This window comes from Hyla sarda, chromosome 2, assembly GCF_029499605.1.
Source record: "Hyla sarda isolate aHylSar1 chromosome 2, aHylSar1.hap1, whole genome shotgun sequence".
Taxonomy (NCBI): domain Eukaryota; kingdom Metazoa; phylum Chordata; class Amphibia; order Anura; family Hylidae; genus Hyla; species Hyla sarda.
The window spans coordinates 257,696,682-257,720,849 of NC_079190.1; the positions used below are offsets into that span (position 1 = coordinate 257,696,682).

At 42.3% G+C, this 24,168-nt stretch overlaps 1 protein-coding gene across 1 annotated transcript; it reads left to right on the top strand.

Annotated features, from left to right (window-relative positions):
- The first annotated feature begins 536 nt into the window (after positions 1 to 536).
- LOC130357430 (gap junction beta-5 protein-like) lies at positions 537 to 22,870 on the top strand. The gene is made up of 2 exons (XM_056560125.1): positions 537 to 619; positions 22,009 to 22,870. The coding sequence occupies exon 2, from the start codon at positions 22,028 to 22,030 to the stop codon at positions 22,868 to 22,870; it is 843 nt and encodes a 280-aa protein (XP_056416100.1). The 5' UTR covers positions 537 to 619; positions 22,009 to 22,027.
- The last annotated feature ends 1,298 nt before the right edge of the window (positions 22,871 to 24,168 follow it).

The following is a 24,168-nucleotide window of genomic DNA, read 5'->3' on the forward strand; positions in this document are numbered from 1 at the left end:
ATTCATCATATCGGCTCATCTCTTCAAGATACCTATGACATTACAAGAGAAGTTCTATGAATCACTGACCCACTTAAGATTAATCATCAAACACAATGACAGAGCCGACCCACTCTCATTGTTCAACCTTTAACTGGATGGTGTTTTATAGCAAAAAAAAAAAAAAAGAAGAAAACCACACATACATGCAGGTTTAGGTTTCGTATAATGAACATAATAATAATAATAATTTGTATACTGTACACCTAACCAGATGTATATTCTACAGGTTGAAGTGTGAACTAGGTTTCAATTACTTATGTCTGGATATTAAAGTTCATATAGAAAAGCGTCCATTTGCCTGTATATTTGGCACATTACATGTATGTGTTCGTTTTTTAACTCGATTTCTGCTTCTAGTCCCTGTCTGTGTCTCTATTATGAGATTATGATATTAAAATGGTTGAATGAAAGACTATCTGATTATTTAGTTTCTACTCCACCTTCAACAAAATGACACACCCAGGCATTCTATTTTTGTTAGTACTAAGCGGAGGAAGACATGGCTGGCAACTTGAGCTACAAAGTCTGAGAAAAAGCTTTAACTACGAACTGAAAGCACCGTCTCATTTCCTAGAAGGTAAGTGCTGGAATGCAGGTGGTCGTTTGTCTTTTGAGTACTTTTAGTACATTGTACTGTATCCACTCATGTCTAATGTAAGGAGTCTTAACCATACACCCATAAACACTGATCAGCCATAATATTGAAACAAGCAAAAATCACAGATGAAATGTCATTACAATGACATTGATTATCATATTACAAGTGGGATATATTAGGCAACAAGTGAACTTTCAGTTATTGATGTTGATGTGTTGGAAGTAGGGAAAATGTAAGAATCAGAGCGATTTGTAATAAGAGCAAAATTCTGATATCTAGATCACTGGGTCAGAGCATCTCCAAGGCTTGTTGCAAGTTATTCTTGACAAGTAGTGATTAGTACCTACAAAGGAAGGACAACTAGAGAACCATTGACAGGGTCAAGTTGCCCATGATGCCAAGGCTCATTAGTTTGTTTAAGAAGCAAAGTCTAGCCTGTCTAGTCATACAGAAGAGCTACTGCAGCACAATCTGCTGAAAATGCCAAAGCTGGCTTAGAGAGATACAATTCATTTAGAAAAATTTCAGTCCCTATCACTTCTTTTACATGTTATTATTGTGCAGCCTCGTGGTAAAATACAAACGGTAACATTCTGCACTCAATACCTCATAATAAAGTGAAAACAGAATGGTAGAAATCTTTGTGAATTTATTAAAAAGGAAATGCTAAAATATGGCATTGATATAAGTATTCAGACCCTATACTCAGTACGAAGTTGAAGCCCCTTTGGCACATTCAGTCTTCTTAGGCTTCATGCCACAAGCTTTGCACACCTTTATTTGGGAATTTTCTGCCATTCTCCTCTGTAGCTCTGCCGGGTTAAATCTCAAGAGATGTGCAACTGGCTTCAAGTCAGAGCCCCGGTTGGGGCACTCAAGGACATTCACAGGAGTTGTCCCTTAGCAATTCCTGTGTGATCTTGCTGTGTGCTTAGGATTAGAGATGAGCGAATATTTGAAAAATTCAATTTGACCGATTCGCTGAATTTAAAAAAAAAAGTCATTTTGATCCGAATAAGTTTGCGGCAAATCGATATTAAAAACAGCTATTTCTGTGCTCTTATAATGAATAATACTGTAATGTGCTATGTGTTTTAATAATGTGTTTAACCCCTTCAGGATCCGGGGTTTTTCCGTTTTTGCACTCGTTTTTTTGCACATAAAAATCCATATGATGGCTTATTTTTTACACCACCAATTCCACTTTGTAATGGCATCAGTCATTTTACCTAAAAATCTACGGCAAAAGAGAAAAAAAAATCATTGCGCAACAAAATTGAAGAAAAAATGCAATTTTGTCACTTTTGGGGTCTTCCGTTTCTACGCAGTAAATTTTTCTGTGAAAATTACACTTCTCTTTATTCTGTAGGTCCATATGATTAAAATGATACCCTACTTATATAGGTTTGATTTTGTCATTCTTCTGGAAAAAATCATAACTACATGCAGGAAAATTTATACCTCTAAAATTTTCATTTCTGACCCCTATAACTTTTTTATTTTTCCACGTATGGGGCGGTATGAGGGCTATTTTTTTGCACCATGATCTGAAGTTTTTAGCGGTACCATTTTTGTAATGATCGTATTTTTGATTGCTTTTTATTCATTTTTCATTATGTAAAAAGTGACCAAAAATATGCTATTTTGGACTTTGGAATATCTTTGCGTGTACGCCATTGACCGCGTGGTTTAATTAACTATATATTTTTATAATTCGTACATTTCTGCATGTGATGATACCTCATTTGTTTATTTTTATTTACAGTTTTTTTTATGGGAAAAGGGGGTGTTTCAAACTTTTATTAGGGTAGGGGTTAAATGATTTATTAACTTTTTTTTCCACTTTTTTCTTGCAGTGTTATAGCTCCCATAGGGGGGCTATAACACTGCACACACATTGATAATTGTTATCCCATAGGATAACATTGATCAATGATTCTGCCTCTTGACTACTCATGCCTGGATCTCAGGCACGGAGCAGTCATTCGGCGATCGGACACGCAGGAGGCAGGTAGGGACCCTCCTTGTGTCCTCCAGCTATTTGGGACACCGCGATGGTCCCAAACAGCCCACTGAGCTAGCCAGGAGTAGTTTACTTTCACTTTAGATGCGGCAATCAACTTTGAACGCCGCATCTAAAGGATTAATAGCACGAAGCAGTGCCGCGAGCTATTAGCCACAGGTCCCGGCCATTGTTAGAGGCCGGGCCCGACTCGCCATGACACGGGGCCATGCCGCAGCCCCACATTAGAGAAAGGGAGCAGACTCAGGGCGTACAAGTACGCCCTGGGTCCTTAAGTGGTTAATAAAGTGTGTGTGTTTCACTTTTGTTTTAGGTAGTACTACTACTCCCAGCATGGAACAGACTGTTCCATGATGGGAGTAGTAGTTTCTGTACTAATAGACAGATCGCCCCCGGTGTCACTCCTGACACCCGCTGCGATTGTCCTGTATAATGTATAGATGCGGGCAGCTTTCTCCTTCGCTCACATCTCTGCAATAGATAGGACGATCGCATTGGGTGTCAGGAGTGACACCCGCTGTGATCTGTCCTTAACTGCAGGTACTACTGCTCCCAACATGGAGAACACTCTGCTCCATGCTTGGAGCTGTATTACCTGCATTAATAGACCGATAGAAACATGTTTCACTTCTGACACCTGTTGCGAGCTCCCTATTAATGCAGGTAGAATATCTCCCAGCATGGAGAAGAGTGTGTTCCATGTTGGGGGCAGTAGTACCTGCAGGTAAGGAAAGATCCAAGCGGTTGTCACTCCTGACACCCGCTGCGATCGTCCTGTATAATGTATAGATGTGGGTGCACGCTCTTCTCTGATCCCACTGTAGTATGGTCTGTATTATATGCCGTATATATACCTATTATTCATATTTCCCGCAGACAGTTGTGATTGGCTGGACCCATCTGGCCAATCACAGCTCTCTAAGGGAAATATGAATAATAGGTATATTTACCGCATATGCTACAGACCATACTACAGTGGAACCAGAGAAGAGCAGCCAGCCGCTCACATCTATACATTATACAGGACACAGCAGGTGTCAGGAGTGACACCCGCTGTGATCTTTCCTTACCTGCAGGTACTACTGCTCCCAAAATGGAGCACACTCTGCTCCATGCTGGGAGCTGTACTACCTGCATTAATAGACAGATTGCAACAGGTGACAGAAGTGAAACCTGTTGCGATATGTCTATTAATGCAGGTGCTACAGCTCCCAACATGGAGCAGCGTGTGCTTCATGGTGGGAGCAGTAGTACCCGCAGTTAAGGACAGATCAAAGCAGGTGTACCGATGCGATTGTCCTATCTATTGCAGAGATGCGAGTGCAGGAGAAAGCCGCCCGCATCTGTACATTATACAGGACGATCGCAGCGGGTGTCAGGAGTGACACCTGGGGTGATCTGTCTATTAGTACATGGTACTATTACTCCCATCATGGAACAGCCTGTTCCATGCTGGGAGTAGTAGTAGTACTACCTAAAAAATTAAAAAAATTTAAAAAGTGATAAAAGTTAAAAACACACACTTTATTGAACACATTATTAAAATACATTACTAATAAAAAAAATTAACAAAATAAAATAAAAAAATTACATTTAAATGGCCCCTTTCTACATTTTTGTTATTGTCGGCTAAATTTTTTGTTCCCTGCCCGACCACATAAATTGATCTCTGTTTAAAAATTAGCAAAAATGTTGTTATAAAAAATATAAATTTAATTAAAAACTATTTTTTCGATCACTACTGTACCTTTTTTTTTTTAATGGTACCCTATGAAATTTTAATAAAAAAAGGTATCTCCATCCCTTTTTTGGATCGCTAAGGAAGAAATTCATTATTTAGAAACGAGCTGAATTTCAGATTCGGTCCGAATCGGATTTTTCATGAAATTCAGAACGAATTCTACTTCGTCCCTTTCGATTCGCCCATCTCTACTTAGGATCGTTGTCTTGTTGGAAGGTAAGTCTTATGCCCAGTCAGATATCCAGAGCACTCTGGTCCAGGTTTTCATCAAGAATATCTCTAATGTACTATGCTCCATTAGGGTACGTTCACACAATCGAAAATCACATCAGGTTATGGTCTAAAGGAAAACAGGTAGAAAGTTACGTTACCATTCCCTATAATGGGTCCATCGAAACTCCACATTAGTGGCAGAACTGCAAATTGCCAGCAGACCCATTAAAGCGACTGGTGGCATAACTCGCAGCGGATTTCCTGCAGTGGATAATCGAGTAAACGTACCCCTTCCCTCAAACAAAAGAGGAGATGGTCAGATCACCCTTTCCCAGGGGTGTACCTAGAGCATTTGGCACCCGGGGCGGACCCTTTGTTTGGCACCCCCCATACACACATACACACACACACGCACCCCCCCCCCCCCCTTAATTACACCCCTTCCCTCCCCTCCCCCAGGGGAGGACTGACAACACTCGAGGGCCCCCGGACCAAAAAAAAGGCAAGGGCCCCTGCTAGGCTCTGCAGCTTGTCAATCTTCTGCCATGCTCCTATTCCACCCAAATCCCACACACAATAAATTAAAATTTTTATATGTAAGAAACACTTTAACGTAGGTAAATTTCCATGACCAATAATAATGGTATACAAGGAGTAAATATATACCACCACACAATAATTGGATAATACCGCCATAGTGTACCGAATAAAACCACTATATACAGAGCAGTTTGCTTTAAAGGATCTGTATACAATATAAGTGATTATATACAGGACCATATGGCGGTAGATATCAGCTGTACACAGGATGTGTATACCATATAAGTGATTACAGTTACATTTTGGGACTCAAAATTACGCCTTTTCTGATCAGCGGCGTCCTCTTTCCTTTTCTTCTCCGTCCGGATAAGACCGCCATTAGGATCTCTTAAAGGGGTACTCCAGTGAAAACCTTTTTTCTTTTAAATCAACTGGTGGCAGAAAGTTAAACATATTTGTAATTTACACCCCCCCCCCCTTTCCCATAGGTATATCTAGGGCTGGGCGGTATACCGGTTCATACAGAATAACAAATTTTTTGGGCTGCACAATATGAATTTTCCCCCATACCGCAATACCGGTTGGGCCCCTCCCCCTCAGGAATGCATTATCAGCCTAGCACAGCGCTGTCCCCACATCGGGGAACTAATCCTATGTTACTCGCCAGCACTGTTCTGCTCCCCCCAATTAATGATCAGCCCAGCGGGGTACTACTCCCATATGTCAAGCACTGCCCTTCTCCTCTTTGTTGGGGGCCGCCGGGCGCTGGAACTCTATACTGTACGGCAGTGGTCTCCAACCTGCAGACCTCCAGATGTTGCAAAACTACAACTCCCAGCAAAACTACAACTCCCAGCATGCCCGGACAGCCAACGGCATGCTGGGAGTTGTAGTTTTGCAACAGCTGGAGGTCCGCAGGTTTGAGACCACTGCTGTACGCTGAATACCTATGCCCGGGCTGCAAAAGATACAGAAAATAAACTTTTAACTCACCCACGTCGGCCTTACACTGGGGACGGGAACGCCGGACAGCCATCAGCCTATCACCGGCCAGAGCGATGCCCCGTCCCAGCCAGTGATAGACTGAGCCCACTGTCATGTATGAAGCCGGCTTCTTACATGACAGTGGGCTCAGCCTATCACTGGCAGGGGCGGGGCATCGCTCTGGCCGGTGATAGGCTGATAGCTGTCCGGCGTTCCCGTCCCCAGTGTAAGTCCGACGTGGGTGAGTTAAAAGTTTATTTTCTGTATATTTTGCAGCCCGGGCATAGGTATAAAGCGTACAGCAGTGGTCTCAAACCTGCGGACCTCCAGCTGTTGCAAAACTACAACTCCCAGCATGCCCGGACAGCCTTTGGCAACGAATGGAGGTCCACAGGTTGGAGACCACTGGCATACAGTGAGTTCCATCGCCGGCGGCCCCCAACAGAGAGGAGGGCAGTGCTTGACATATGTGAGTAGTACCCCGCTGGGCTGATCATTAATTGGGGGGAGCAGAAGAGTGCTGGTGGGTCACATGATTTTGGGGGGGGGGGGGCGAAGCCGAACGCCGCGCGCGGGTCACATAATGGGGCGGGGGGGTGTCAGAACAGAGCTGGCAGGTCACATGATTTTGGGGGAGGGGGAAATACCGTTATATACCGTGGAACCGCCGTAAGTAAAAAAAATACTGTGATACACATATTTGGTCATACCGCCCAGCCCTAGGTATATGCAGAGCACCCCCCCCCTCCCCATAGGTATATGCAGAGCACCCCCCCTCCCCCCACCTTCCCTAAAGGTATAAGTAGAGCACCACACTCCCCCCCTTCCCTATAGGTATATGCAGAGCACCCCCCTCTTCCCCCCTTCCCTATAGGTATATGCAGAGCACCCCCCTCTCCCCCTTCCCTATAGGTATATGCAGAGCACCACCCCCCCCCTCCCCCCCTTCCCTATAGGTATATGCAGAGCAAAAAAAAAAAAAAAGATGCTCACCTGATATCCCACGCAGCGATCTCCTCAGCTGCAGGGCCCGCATCTTCTCCCCTCCACAGTACAGGCGCCGGATGAGTGACGTCTCCGGCGCCTGTACTGCGTGCTGTGTGGGGCGGAGGTCACATCTCCTCTGTGTAGCTGCAGATGCAGCTCACACAGAGGGGACGCCTTCTCCTGTATGTGCGTGTATCGCACATACAGGAGAAGGCACCACTGTCTGCTGGGGATCTGGAACGAGTGTCCCGGACCTCAGCAGCGGCAGCGGCGGGTCAGTCCGCCCCTGGCACCCCCCTTGGGAGTGGCACCCGTGGCACTCATTAGCTGCTGAATACTACATAGGAAATTATTTTCTTTTTGGAACACAGAGCTCTCTGCTGACATCACGAGCACAATGCTCTCTGCTGACATCTCTGTACATTTTAAGAACTGTCCAGAGTAGGGGAAAATCCCCATAGCAAACATATGGGGCTCTGGACAGTTTCTAAAACGGACAGACATGTCAGCAGAGAGCAATGTGTTCCAAAAAGAAAATCATTTCCTCTGTATTATTCAGCAGCTAATAAGTACTGGAAGGATTAAGATTTTTTAATAGAAGTAATTTGCAAATCTGTTTAACTTTCTGGCACCAGTTGATTTAAAAAAAAAGATTTCCACGGGAATACCCCTTTAACCCCTTCCAGCAAATGGACATTCATGAACGTCCATCTTTCCTGTAACTTAAGGCAAATGGACGTTCATAAACGTCCAATACATTTTCTATTACCATGTCCGCTCTAAACAGCTGACCGATGACACTATGCAGCTGGGGACCAATCAGAATGGTCCCCTACTGCTGATCGTTGTCATTAGTCAGTCAGTTAGTGACTGACTAAGGACAACGACTAGCAGGGTTCTGGGCTGATCGGGTCTCTGGTGGCAGCACTAAAGATCAGCCGTAAGTGATCTTTACTGCTGCCTTCCAGGAGTTGCCAAACTACAACTACCAGCAAGCCCAGAACTAAATTTCAATAGTCAAAGGGTCTGAATACTTATGTCCATGCAAAATTGAAAATTTCCTTTCTAATAAATTAGCAAAAATTCTAAAATTCTGTTTACACATTGTTATTATGTGCAGAATGATGGGGGAAAATTAGATTCTTTATTTTAGTACTGCAACATAACATAATGTGAAAAAAGTTAAAAAGGTCAGAAGGCTTTTTAAATGCATCGTAGGTGTAAGAACAAATAGTGCATTTCTGCATATGATGCTGTTTAGCTGAAGGCTAGTCGAAGTGCCCATGTTAACCCTTAGTGCCTGAGGTTTCTACAATCAGACATGGATCATGGAGCAACAAAATAATGTGGTGCCTAAATTACATAGTTTTTATTTATTACATCACATAAAAAGACCACTTTGTTTGTGTCGCTTAATTGGGAAAGAGATAGATTAGAATGCACTAGGGATAGAAAGCATGCTGGCAAAGGCAGTATGCGGCTTACAGCCAAAGGTCCCCAACCTTGCATACTTTGTGAGCTACATTCACCTTTGAATAATAATCAGAAGCCACATTCAGCAAAAAAAAAGGAGGAAAGAAACGTTCAATACAAAGAAACAAAAAGTCATGAAATTACAGTCATGGCCCTAAATGTTGGCACCCCTGAAATTTTTCTAGAAAATGAAGTATTTCTCACAGAAAAGGATTGCAGTAACACATGTTTTGCTATACACATGTTTATTCCCTTTGTGTGTATTGGAACTAAACCAAAAAAGGGAGGGAAAAAAACAAATTGGACATAATGTCACACCAAACTCCAAAAATGGGCTGGACAAAATTATTGGCACCCTTTCAAAATTGTGGAAAAATAAGATTGTTTCAAGCATGTGATGCTCCTTTAAACTCACCTGGGGCAAGTAACCGGTGTGGGCAATATAAAAATCACACATAAAAGCAGATAAAAAGGAGAGAAGTTAACTTAGTCTTTGCATTGTGTTTCTGTGTGTGCCACACTAAGCATGGACAACAGACAGAGGAGAAGAGAACTGTCTGAGGATTTGAGAAACAAAATTGTGGAAAAATGTCAACAATCTCAAGGTTACAAGTCCATCTCCAGATATCTAGATTTGCCTTTGTCCACAGTACGCAACATTATTTTGCAACCCATGGCACTGTAGCTAATCTCCCTGGGCGTGGACGGAAGAGAAAAATTTATGAAAGGTGTTAACGCAGGATAGTCCAGATAGTGGATAAGCAGCCCCAAACAAATTCCAAAGATTTTCAAGCTGTCCTGCAGGCTCAGGGAGCAATGAACCGCTATGGCAAGAGACCCAGGAGGACCCCACTGCTGATACAGAGACATAAAAAGCAAGACTACATTTTGCCAAAATGAACTTGAGTAAGCCAAAATCCTTCTGGGAAAATGTCTTGTGGACACATGAGACCAAGAAAGAGCTTTTTGGTAAAGCACATGATTCTACTGTTTACCGAAAATGGAATGAGGCCTACAAAGAAAAGAACACAGAACCTACAGTGAAATATGGTGGAGGTTCAATGATGATTTGGGGTTGTTTTGCTGCCTCTGGAACTGGGTGCCTTGAATGTGTGCAAGGCATCATGAGACCTGAGGATTACCAATGGATTTTTGGTCACACAGTACAGCCCAGACTCAGAAAGCTGGGTTTGCGTCAGAGATCTTGGGTCTTCCAGCAGGACAATGACCCCAAACATGTCAAAAAGCACCCAGAAATGGATCGCAACAAAGCGCTGGAGAGTTCTAAAGTGGTCCAGCAATGAGTCCAGATCTAAATCCCATTGAACACTTGTGGAGAGATCTTAAAATTGCTGTTGGGAAAAGGCGCCCTTCCAATAGGAAAGACCTGGAGCAAAGGAAGAGTGATCCAAAATTCCGGCTGAGAGGTGTAAGAAGCCTATTGATGGTTATAGGAAGCGAATGATTTTAGTTATTTTTTCCAAAGGGTGTGCAATCAAATATCAAGTTAAGGGTGCCAATAATTTTGTCCAGACCATTTTTGGAGTTTGGTGGGACATTATGTCCAATTAGCTTTTTTTCCTCCCTTTTTTTGGTTTAGTTCCAATGCACACATGTATAGCAAAACATGTGTTACTGCTATCCTTTTCTGTGAGAAATACTTACTTTTCTTGAAAAATTTCAGGGGTACCAACATTTACGGCCATGACTGTATAAACATATGTTGATTTTAGCATAACATTTTACACTACTATGGTGGTTAGGATATGTTTACAATTATGTCAATTCCCAGAACATATGGTCAACTAAGGACTACTATTACAAGCTACACAGCAGGGGTCATGAGCCACTAGTAAGGTATTGCTGCTGTAGACAATGTTCTGCTGTGAAACCTAGGATTCTGGCTTTCATGTGGATGTTACTATCACACATACCACATACCCTATAAAGCAGCATAGCACCCTTTGTGAGAGATGTATCACACTAACAATAAATTTGTCACTGGCAACATCTAAACCTCAATATTATGGCAAACCAAGTACACCACTTCCTTGAAGCAGTATAATCTAATGACAATGGGCTTCAAGGAATGGTTTGAGGAGCATGACAAAGACTTCAAGGATTTGATTCGGCCTCCAAATTCCACAGACCTCGACACTAGAAAAACAAGTCCAACCAACGTAAGCCTTGTAACCTACAGGACCTGTAAGATCTGCTGCTAATGCTATAGGTGCCAGGCAGCACTGGAAACCTCAGAGCTCTTGTGAAATCCATTCCTTGATGGATCAGAACTGTTTTGGAAGCACAAAGGGGGACCTACATATTAGGCAGGTGATTGAATATTATTGGGTGCAGATTGTATAACAGCCAGGGACGTGCACAGACATTTTGGAGGGCAGGGGCTCTAGTAGAAAAAAGGTCACTTCTCATTATAACAAAAAAAAAGTTTGTAAAAACCTTACATATCTTAACACAACACAATTCCTGGGGTAAGGGAGCTCCAGCAGTCATGTCAGCTGAATGGGACCCAGATCACTCCACCGAGGTCCCAATCAGTGAGGGCATCATAGGGCAGGTGCATTAGAAGGGCAAGGGCTCAAGCCCCCCTTTGAGTCCATGGGGGACATGTATCATTATTTGTGTATGGTAGAAGCATTTTACCCCTTTTCCCGAATTCTAAATTATGTGCAGAAGCGCTAAATTTATCAATCAAGTGCAATGAGCTTCATAAATTGCGGGTAAATATAGTAATCGCCTCAATCCACTCTTTGGAAAATAGAATCAATGATTTAGAGCATCTTGCTATGTTAAGTCCAAGATGGCTTATATTTGCGCAAAAAAAACAGCTCTTGCGGCCAAATTTTTGGTGTAAAAAAAAAGTACGCAGTTAATAAATCCATGTGTACTAAAGATGTCACTCCAAGGTACCCTGATTCAGCCACATCTGGAGGACATGCTCTACCAAAACGTGCGCAAAAAAATTGCGCAAAAAAAGGGCTTGCGCAAAATTTTGCGCAAAAAAATACACACAAAACAGGGGTAAAATCTTTGATACATGTCCCCCCATGTGTACATGTCCCTAATAACAGCCCTTCTACTATTTAGTTTGTCGCACCACTCCCTGGTGGGAGACCATGTTGTTAAACAAGTACCTGAGCATTTAGGCTAGGGTTCCACTTGGTTTTTTTTCTGGCAGTTTTTGGAAAACTGCCACTGAAGTTTTTGAGCCAAAGTCAGAAGTGGATCCATAAGGGAGGATAAGTGTAAGTCCTTCCTTTATATGTCCTATTCCTTTTGAATACACTTCTGGCTTTGGCTCAAAAACTGCAGTGGCAGTATTCCATAAACTGCCAGAAATAAAACCAAGTGGAATCCTAGCCTTACCAATATTAACTTGATGACTCCCCAATCAATATGCACAACAGGCTACTTTAATTTATGCAAAATTTTTCTCTTCCTATATGAATTATGGATTATTTTATGGTCTTGAATAGTGTGCATCTTTAGTAAACGAAGCAAGATTTAGTTAGACAGTCTTAATGCTAAAAGATAATCTTTGGTATGGTATAGCATTTTCAGCTTTTGCCCAGAGTATTCTTTTAACCTTAGGAACGCAGCAAATTTTTATTCTTGTGTTTCATTTTTTCCTCCTAGCTTTTTAATAGTAGGGCCATACAGGGCCATTTGAGGGCTTGTCTTTGCAGAACCGATTGTAAATTGTAATGACATCTCAAATTTTAAGTGATGAGCGGCATAGGCCATATTCGAATTTGCGATATTTCGCGAATATATGCGCGAATATTCATCATATATTCGCTAAATCCGCACATTCGTTATATTCGTGACTTTTTTTTCGCGTATGCGAACATTCGCATATGCTAAGAATCGCGTATACGAAAATTTGCATATGTGAAAATATTATTCACATATGTGAAAATATATTATTATTCATATATGCGCGAATATATTTTCTTTACAGTCTAAACATATATTTGTGCATGAGAAAAACTTGAAAAACTACAACTCCCAGCATGCCCAGACAGCAAACAGTGAGTTTGCTGTTTCAAGTTTGAGCTGTGGCAAATTTTCCGCCGCAGCGCAAACTCCTAGCGGGAAACTCACCGTAAACCCACCTGTGCGAATATACCCTAAAAACACTACACTACACATAATAAAGGGTAAAACACTACATATACACCCCCTTACACTGTCCCCCCCAATAAAAATGAAAAATCATACAGCAGTGTTTCCAAAACGGAGCCTCCATCTGTTGCAAACCATCAACTCCCAGCATTTCCGGACAGCCACTGACCGTCCAGGCATGCTGGGAGTTTAGCAACAGCTGGAGGCACCCTGTTTTTGAATCACGTAGAATACCCCTATATCCACCCCTATGCAATCCCTAATTTAGTCCTCAAATGCGCATGGCGCTCTCTCACTTCGGAGCCCTGTTGTATTTCAAGGAAACAGTTTAGGGCCACATATGGGGTATTTCCGTACTCGGGAGAAATTGCGTTACAAATTTTGGGGGGGCTTTTTCTCCTTTTACCCCTTATGAAAAGGAAAAGGTGGGTGCTACACCAGCCTGTTAGTGTAAAAAAATTTAAATGTTTACACTAACATGCTGGTGTTGCCCATACTTTTATTTTCACAAGCAGTAAAAGGAAAAAAAGATCCCCAAAATTTGTAATGCAATTTCTCCTGAGTACGGAAATACCCCATATGTGGGGCGTAAATGCTCTACGGGCGCACAACAAGGCTCAGGAGTGAGAGCACACTATGAAAATTTGAGTCATAAATTGGTGATTTGCACAGGGGTGGCTAATTTTACAGCGGTCCTGAAAAAAACTCAAAAAAATGAATACCCACATGTGACCCCATTGTGGAAACAGGGTATAGTGAGCCTTAACACCCCACAGGTGTTTGATGAATTTTCATTAAAGTTGGATGGGAAAATGAGAACAAAAAATGTTTTCACTAAAATGCTGGTGTTACCATAAATTTGTCATTTTCACAAGGTAAAATAGGAAAAAAGCCCCCCAAAATTTGTGACACCATTTCTTCTGACTATATAAATACCCCATATGTGGATGTAAAGAGCTTTGTGGGTGAACTACAATGCTCAGAAGAGAGGCAGCGCCATTGGGATTTTGGAGAGTATGTCTGGAACTGAAGGCCACGTGTGTTTACAAAGCCCCCATTTTGCCAGAACAATGGACCCCCCCCACACATGTGACCCCATTTTGGAAACTACACCCCTCACATAATGTAATAAGGAATGCAGTGAGAATTTACACCCCACAGGTGTCTGACAGATTTTCGGAACAGTGGTCCGTAAAAATGAAAAATGAAATTCTTAATTTGCACAGCCCACTGTTGATCCAAAGATCTGTCCAAAAATCTGTCAAACGCCAGTGGGGTGTAAATTTTCACTGCACCCCTTATTAAATTCTGTGAGGGGTGTAGTTTCCAATATGGGGTTACATGTGGGGGGGGGGGGGGGGGTCCACTGTGGCCATAAACTGTTGCCTTGAAGCACAATAGGGCTCTGAAGTGAGAGAGCACCATGGGCATTTGAGGCCTAAATTAGGAATTTACGATAGGGGCGGACCCCGATACAAGCATGGCGCTTGTCTCCACCAAAATCCTATGGCAGTGTTTCCCAAACAGAGTGCCTCCAGCTGTTGCAAAACTCCCAGCCTGCCTGGACAGTCAATGGCTGTCCGGCAACACTGGGATTTTTTGTTTAGCAACAGCAGGAGGCTCCATTTAGGAAAAACTGCCATATGAGATGTTTTTCATTTTTATTTGGGGGGGGGGGGGGGCGTGTAAGGGTGTGTATGTAGTGTTTTACTTATTATTTTGTTTTAGTGTAGTATAGTGTTTTTAGGGTACATTCACACAGGCGAGGGTTCACAGTGAGTTTTCCGCTGGGAGTTTGAGCTGCGGCGGAAGGAAGCCCACTGTAAACCCGCCCATGTGAATTTACCCTGTACATTCACATGGGGGGTGCCCCAAAACCTTCAGCTAAGGCAAAACTACAACTCCAAGAATGCACTGACAGACCATACATGCTGGGAGTTGTAGCTTTGCAAGAGCTGTAGGCACACTGGTGGGGAACCACTGAGTTAGGAAACAGACTCTAGCTCAGTGATTCCAACACATGTGCCTCCAGCTGTTGCAAAACTACAACTCCCAGCATGTACAGTCTGTCAGTGCATTCTGGAAGTTGTAGTTATGCAACAGCTGGAGGCACACGGGTTGGAATCACCAAGTTAGGAAACAGGCTCTAGTTCACTGTTTCCCAACCAGTGGGCCTACAGCTGTTGCAAAACTACAACTCTCAGCATGCACTGACAGCCGAAAGGCATGCTAGAAGAACAGTTTGGAGACTGTAGTAGTGGTCTCCAAACTGTGGTCCTCCAGATGTTGCAAAATTACAACTTTCAGCATGCACTGACTGCCTGGGCATGCTGGGAATTGTAGTTTTGCAACATCTGGAGGGCTACAGTTTGGAGACCACTGTATAGTCAACCCCGGTTTTACTTCCAGTTGGAAAAGCGCATACGGGGCAAAAATTTGCCAACCAGTGCGAACGTTTCACTCCGGTCGGCTCACTGAAATGAATTACCATACGGGCGCATACGGCAGGGATATGGGAGCGCACGGTTTTAGTTCCCCCCAGCCGTATGCGGTCCTGTTTGAGTAAAAACGTGGTGTGAACCCACCCAGAGCAAAGGGGTGGGATACTTTTTTATTGGTTGCTGGGTATGGTGCTAATCTCCGACAACTGTATTTGCATCATTCTCATTGGCCCAACAAGCTAAAAGAAAGGAGGGATCAATATTCGGGAATATTTGCAAATGTGAATATTCGCGCACCAGTCTCACACAATAGAATTAGAGCCTTCTTTACACCGCAGAAGCTTGAAGCAGAGTGGGATGATCACTGTCATGTGTAATGTGAAAAAAAAGCGAATATTCGTAATTGAGAATATATAGTGCTATATTCACGAATATTCGCAAATTCATGAATATGCGACATTCACGAATAAAATTTGCATTGTGAATATTTGCGAGCAACACTACTAATTTTACAAAATAAAAAAAAACTATGGCAAAACCAAATCTAAAATATTTGTGGGGCAAAACAAAAATGTTGCTAATTTTGGGGGGTTTTCTATCCATGTAGCACATTTTGTAGGTCCATACGATTACAACAATAGTCCATTTGCATAGGTTTTGTATTATTTTACTACTTTAAAAACATTTTTACTCCATGTAAGAAAATGAGGATGCTCACAATTGCCATCTTCTGACTCCTATAACTTTTTATTTTTTTCATATACAGGGCTATATATGTATATATATATATATATATATATATATATATATATATATATATATATATAGATATATATATAGATATATAGATATATAATAAATTTGAGTAGCCGTATTAGTCCAGTGATGCAGATGCAAATCATAAAATGTTGCCTTGAGTAGCCGTATTAGTCCAGTGATGCAGATGCAACATTTTATGATTTGCATCTATATATATATATATATATATATATATATATATATATATATATATATATATAAATATACAGTTATGGCTGTAAATGTGGGCACCCGGGAAATGAAGTGTTTCTCACAGAAATGAAGTATTTCTCACAGAAAAGAATTGCAGTAACACATGTTTTGCTATACACATGTTTATTCCCTTTGTGTGTATTGGAACTAAACCAAAAAAGGGAAGAAAAAAATCTAATTGGACAAAATGTCACAACAAGCTACAAAAATGGTCTGGACAACATTATTGTCACCCTTTCAAAATTGTGGGAAAAGAAGATTGTTTCAAACATGTGATACTCCTTTAAACTCACCTGGCGCAAGTAACCAGTGTGGGCAATATAAAAATCACACCTGAAAGCAGATAAAAAGGAGAGAAGTTCACTTAGTCTTTGCATTGTGTGTCTGTGTGTGCCGCACTAAGCATGGACAACAGAAAGATGAGAAGATAACTATCTGAGGATTTGAGAACCAAAATTGTGGGAAAATATCAACAATCTCAAGGTTACAAGTCCATCTCCAGAGATCTAGATTTGCCTTTGTCCACAGTGCGCAACATTATCAAGAAGTTTGCAACCCATGGCACTGTAGCTAAGCTCCCTGGGCGTGGATGGAAGACAAAAATTTATGAAACGTGTCAATGCAGGATAGACCGGATGGTGGATAAGCAGCCCCAAACAAGTTCCAAAGATATTCAAGCTGTCCTGCAGGCTCAGGGAGCATCAGTGTCAGCACAAACTATCCGTCGACATTTAAATGAAATGGAACGCTATGGAAGGAGACCCAGGAGGACCCCACTGCTGACAAAGATATATTAAAAAGCAAGATTACATTTTGCCAAAATGAACTTGAGTAAACCAAAATCCTTCTGGGAAAACGTCTTGTGGACAGATGAGACCAAGATAGAGATTTTTGATAAAGCACATCATTCTACTGTTTACCGAAAATGGAATGAGGCCTACAAAGAAAAGAACACAGTACCTACAGTGAAATATGGTGGAGGTTCAATTATGTTTTGGGATTGTTTTGCTGGCTCTGGCACTGGGTGCCTTGAATGTGAGCAAGGCATCATGAAATCTGAGGGTTACCAACAGATTTTGGGTCGCACTGTACAGCCCAGTGTCAAAAAGTTGGGTTTGCGTCCAAGATCTTGGGTCTTCCATCAGGACAATGACCCCAAACATAAGTCAAAAAGCCCCCCGAAAAGAATGGCAACAAAGCGCTGGAGAGGTGAGAAGTGGCCAGCAATGAGTCCACATCTAAATCCCACTGAACACCTGTGGAGAGATCTTAAAATTGCTGTTGGGAAAAGGCACCGTTCCAATAAGAGCGACCTGGAGCAGTTTGCAAAGGAAGGGTGGTCCAACATTCCGGCTGAGAGGTGTAAGAAGCTTATTGATGGTTATAGCAACTGATTTGAGTTATTTTTTCCAAAGGGTGTGCAACTAAATATTAAGTTAAGGGTGGCAATAATTTTATCCAGCCCATTTTTGGAGTTTGGTGTGACATTATGTCCAATTTGCTTTTTTTCCTCCCTTTTTTTTGGTTTAGTTCCAATTCACACAAAGGGAATAAACATGTATGTATTAAAAGGTGTTACCACAATCCTTTTTTTGTGAGAAATACATGACTGTATATATATATATATATATATATATATATATACACCGTATATAAGCCGAGTTTTTCAGCACGATTTTTCGTGCTGAAAACACCCCCCTCGGCTTATACTCGAGTGAACTCCCCCACCCGCAGTGGTCTTCAACCTGCGGACCTCCAGAGGTTTCAAAACTACAACTCCCAGCAAGCCCGGGCAGCCATCGGCTGTCCGGGCTTGCTGGGAGTTGTAGTTTTGAAACCTCCGGAGGTCCGCAGGTTGAAGACTACTGCGGCCTTCGACATCATCCAGCCCCCTCTCACCCCCTTTAGTTCTGTACAGTACTTACCTCCGCTCGGCGCTGGTCCGGTCCTGCAGGACTGTCCGGAGAGGAGGTGGTCCGGTGGGATAGTGGTTCCGGGCTGCTATCTTCACCGGGGAGGCCTCTTCTAAGCGCTTCGGGCCCGGCCTCAGAATAGTCACGTTGCCTTGACAACGACGCAGAGGTGCGTTCATTGCCAACGTACTTCTGCGTCATTGTCAAGGCAACGCCTCTATTCCGGGCCGGAAGCGCGGAGAAGAGGCGCCCCGGGTGAAGATAGCAGCCCGGAACCACTATCCCACCGGACCACCTCCTCTCCGGACAGCCCTGCAGGACCGGACCAGCGCCGAGCGGAGGTGAGTACTCAGAACTATAGGGGGTGAGAGGGGGCTGGATGATGTCGAAGGCCGCAGTGGTCTTCAACCTGCGGACCCCCGGAGGTTTCAAAACTACAACTCCCAGCAAGCCCGGACAGCCGATGGCTGCCCGGGCTTGCTGGGAGTTGTAGTTTTGAAACCTCTGGAGGTCCGCAGGTTGAAGACCACTGAGGGCGAATGATGAGAAGAGGATGATGAAGGGGGGGGTGTGGGATGATGACAAGAGGATGATAAAGGGGGGGTGGGGATGATGAAGGGGGGTGTGGGATGATGAAGGAGGGGTGTGGGATGATGAAGGGGGTGTGTGGGATGATGAAGGGGGGTGTGGGATGATGAAGGGGGGGTGTGGGATGATGAAGGGGGGATGTGTGGGATGATGACAAGGGGATGATGAAGGGGGGATGTGTGGGATGATGACAAGGGGATGATGAAGGGGGATGTGTGGAATGATGACAAGGGGATGATGAAGGGGGGATGTGTGGGATGATGACAAGGGGATGATGAAGGGGGATGTGTGGGATGATGACAAGGGGATGATGAAGGGGGGATGTGTGGGATGATGACAAGGGGATGATGAAGGGGGATGTGTGGGATGATGACAAGGGGATGATGAAGGGGGGATGTGCGGGATGATGAAGGGGGGATGTGTGGGATGATAAGGGGATGATGAAGGGGGGATGTGTGGGATGATGACAAGGGGATGATGATGAGGATGTTAATGACGGGTCTGGATGATGACAGGGGGGGATGATGTATTTCCCACCCTAGGCTTATACTCGAGTCAATAACTTTTCCTGGGATTTTGGGTTGAAATTAGGGGTCTCGGCTTATACTCGGGTCGGCTTATACTCGAGTATATACGGTATATGTTTATAAAAGCTATTAGACAGACCACTAGGTTTAGGAGATTTAGTGGGTTTAAGTGTACACCCCATGGGTCTCGGATCTGCAAGAGCTGATCTGACCATAGTCTGGGAGGGTTTAAATACAAAAACCCTTTTTGCTGCCACCAACCAGCCTAAATGGTCTGCAATTAAGTGTGGAGGACTCTAGTTACATAGCACCCAGGCATTTTTTTCAATACAGCTGTCTGCTGAAATCATGAGCACAGTGCTCTCTGCTGACATCTCTGTCCATTTTAGGACCTGTCCAGAACAGCATATGTTTGCTATGGGGATTTCCTTTTACCCTGGACAGTTCTTAAAACGGACAGAGATGTCAGCAGAGAGCACTGTGCTCGTGATGTCAGCAGACAGCTCTGTGTTTCAAAAAGAAAATAATTTCTGCTGTAGTATTCAGCAGCTAATAAGTACAGGAAGGATTAAGATTTTTTAATAGAAGTAATTTACAAATCTGTTTAACTTTCTGGCACCAGTTGATTTAAAAAAATACGTTTTTCACCGGAGTACCCCTTTAAAAGGAGGTAAATGCAGTGAGTAAAGGCCTACATGACTAAAATTCATTCTAAAGGGACATGAATCTGATAATTATATAGCTTGACTTAAAAAATATTATATGTTCTGCTGGTTACAAAATCAAGAAAATCCTTCAACAAATACTTACTACCAGGTAGAACCAGAAACTCTAATACTGTTTGCTGCAAGAGCTTCATCAGGGGATGTGGCCTAACCGGGATATATATTTATACCCACATCATACATAATGATAGACATTCTCCTTGTCCAAAGAAATAGGCATAAACATATGGCCCTTTCTACCTCCTGATCCCATTAAAATCTTATTGGGGTCTTTCATGCTTTCCCTTTGCTTTTGCTAAATGCTTTGCTCTATTGTCTTCAGTCAGCTGAACGTCATGTCTGGTGTACATCCTGTAACAGACATCCTGTTCCTGTGTACAGGACACTCGAGCCGGGAATTCAGCCATATCTATCTCCCTCCCACTATGTGGGAAGCATTATAGTAAAGAAAGAATAGAGGGAGGGAGATATAGATGGAGACTTATCAAAACCTGTTCAAAGGAAAAGTTGATCAGTTGCCCATAGCAACCAATCAGATTGCATCTTTTCTTTTTAGAGGCCTTTTGAAAAAGAAAATGAAAGAAGCAAGCTGATTGGTTGGTATGGGAAACTGGTCAACTTTTCCTCTGCACAGGTTTTGATAAATCTCCCCCATAGTTTGCTGAATTACTGCCTAGTGTGTACTGTACTCAGGAACAGGATATACATTACTAGATAGTTCACTGTAATAAGTTAGCCTATCACTAATTCTTGCAGCTGTGACAAACTGCTAACAGGTTCTCATTATGGTCTATTCACACGTGCAGTATCCTGCACAGATTTGATGCTCAGGATTTGAAGCTGTGTTTAGTCATTTAGTTTACATTGAAATCTGCAGCAGAAAATCCTGTGCATCAAATCTGCGCAGGATACTGTACGTGTGAACACGCCATAAAGGTCTCAGCATCTAGATCAGCCTGAGCCGTACTACTTCCAGAATAACCCAAATGTCATCCATGTACCTACACAAGTTCATCTTTCAATACATTTTTTGAGTAAACTTTCTAAATTCATATTAATTTAGTCAACTTATACAAATAGTGAAAATGCAACTTTATTATTATTTTTTTTACTTTTGTAAGTTTAGATAATTATTGTAACTGAAAAATTATCTGGCACAAAACTACCTTCTTGTGCTACCACTAATTGTATGTTCTTTGCTAACATTTATTGTTGTAAGAAAACCCTAGAATTTTGTTTTGATGTTTTCAGCTCCCTGTCACTTCATCATGATGGAGTATTATCTGTTCTATCAATATAATGGCAGCTTACTATATAGTACCACCTGCCATTGAAATTTATATTCTAGCATTGACTATTAAGACACCTAAATATATAAAACTCAATGGGGGAGATTTATCAAACCTGTGCAGAGGAAAAGTTGACCAGTTTCCCATAGTTACCAATCAGATTTTTCAGAAGCCTTTAAAACAATTAAATAAACAATCTGATTGGTTGCTATAGGCAACTGGTCAACTTTTCCTATGCACAGATTTTGGTAAATCTCCCCCACTGTGTGTGTATGTGTGTATGTTCCCGCATCACTTCCAAAGGGCTGAAGATATTTCAATGAAACATGGTACACATGTTACTTATATGTCAACTAAAAATATAGGATAATTAAACTAACCCTAACCCACCCCCATTTGCGAGGGTCTGAGTTTTAGTCTAAAGTGCCATGCAAGTCTATGGGACTTATATAAAGTGTTTTTGTTGATGACAGGTACACTTAAAATCAATATTTGCCTTTTGGCTAATAGAACCTAACAATGGATATAATGGACTCATACATATGAGTCTCTTCTGTTCATAAGAGGTTTGCTTCCCATCCCCTTGTACATGTAAACATGGCAGCTAGCAGTCAATAGCAACAGATCCACACTAAATTTTAAAGTAGAAGTAGTTAAAAATTCCAATATTAATCAGAATAACAGTATATATGTCTACAATTTTCCATAATCACCTGGATTGTAATTACGTGTGGCTAAAAAAAAATAACAAAATGTCTTTTCTCTTTTAGTGAATGCAGAAGAGCAGCAATGAACTGGGGAGTATATGAAGCTCTGCTGACAGGTGTTAATAAATTCTCCACCGAATTTGGTCGTGTTTGGCTGTCTATCGTTTTTATTTTTAGAATCCTTGTATACGCAGTGACAGCAAGTCGGGTATGGGGAGATGACCAAAAAGACTTTGACTGCAACACTCGACAGCCTGGATGTGAAAATGTCTGCTATGACCAATATTTCCCTGTCTCACACATCCGTCTGTGGGCTTTGCAGCTCATCTTGGTCACATGCCCTTCTCTTCTTGTTGTAATGCACGTGGCATACAGAGAAAATAGAGAAAAGAAGCGGAGAGAGAAGATGGGGGAGAACTGTGGCAGGCTATACGAAGACATTGGGAAAAAAAGAGGTGGCCTTTGGTGGACCTATCTCATCAGCCTTCTTGTTAAAGCCATTGTGGACTCGGTTTTCATTTACGTGTTTTTTCACCTCTATGAAACTTTCCTCCTTCCACGAGTAGTAAAATGCACTCTTCCTCCATGTCCCAACATTGTGGACTGCTTTATATCCCGGCCATCTGAGAAAAACATCTTCATTTTTTTTACAATCATAAGTTCCGCTGTCTGCGTTCTTCTCTGCCTCGTAGAAGCTACATATCTTGTGGGAAAGAAGTGTAAGGAGAAAATGCTTTCTAAAGATCAGAGAATTGAATCAAAAAGGGACGTTGACGCCTGCGACAACAGTCAACGCAAACTGTCCAAATGTGAGAGAACAATTCTAATTTCGGGACATAGTGACATCATAACTACTGAAGTTGAGATAAACAGAACCAGTCCGGAAATAACTGCTACTAAGTCAGTGCAGGAAGAAAGTTCTTAGAGACGTGGAAGCATTTTTCACCAATCCTATTTCTGTGGGCTCAAGAATTTTTGCAAGGTCTAAGATGTTATGACCACATAGTCTAAAATTCTGATAAACTAGATGCTATATCCTTTACTTATGTACTTAGAAGCACATCAGGAATTTTTACTACAGCTGGATAGCCATTACAAAAGGCAAAGTCCAGTCAACTTATTTATCATCCTAGCATTACAGCCAACAGGAAATATAATGACTGCATGCTTATAATTTCTTTATGGCATGTGTGAATTTTTTGTATACATTTTTGTTAGTGTATAAAGTAATAAATATGAAATGACTTCTCATGTATTATGGTCAATTCAAGTTACATATGTATATTCAGTATTTACACAAATTCTCTATCACATAGTCAAAGTACAATACGAGCTGTGAGGAAAGAGATACAGTGGTCCATCATCATACGATGGAAATTCATTCCAAATGAACCATCATTACTTGAATCCATCGTATGTTGAGGGATCAGTGCATTAATAATATAGAAAGTTATACTGACGTGTCCCCGCCGCTCGGGACCTTCACCACTGCCCTGGATCGTCGCTCGCCATCGCCGTCATCATGTCGCTGTGCACGCTGCTCCAATTGATGACAGGACGGCGTGCGCAGCAACATGATGACGATGAGGGAGAGCGATGGCAATGCAGGGGAGCATGAAGAGGACGGTCCAGAACATAGGGGACAGGTGAGTGACACTCACCGGAGCACATGGGGCACATTAAAAGGCTATCCGGCTGCAGCTGAAGCAGTCTGCTCTGCTGGATAGTTGTTTATGCGATGGCCCCGAGCATCGTATGTTGATGCTGTCTTCAACATGCGATGGCCTCTGAGAAGCCATTGTATGTTGAAACGATCGTATGTCGGGGCCATCGTAGGTCAGGGAATCACTGTAATCCTCTTTGTATATCTTTATGATACATGTAAACAGGTTATTCCGCTGCTTAAGGGTGCATTACATATTCACACATACAGTATTCTATTTGAAGCAGCAGATTTTATGCTGCAGAGTTCCTTGTAAACTAAATAGCTGAAGAAATCTGTAGCTCCAAATCGTTCACATTAAATATGCACAGGATACTGTAAGTGAATAGATGTTTAGGGTGCATTTGCATTCTAGTAACTAACAGCGGGTTTCCTGCTGGGGGAACTGGGGAGTTACGCTACCATTCATTTGAAAAGGTCAGCGGACAGTCTGCAAATCTGACACTATTGTGGACTTTCCACAGCCCCTTCAAATGAATGGTAGCTTAACTCGCAGCTGG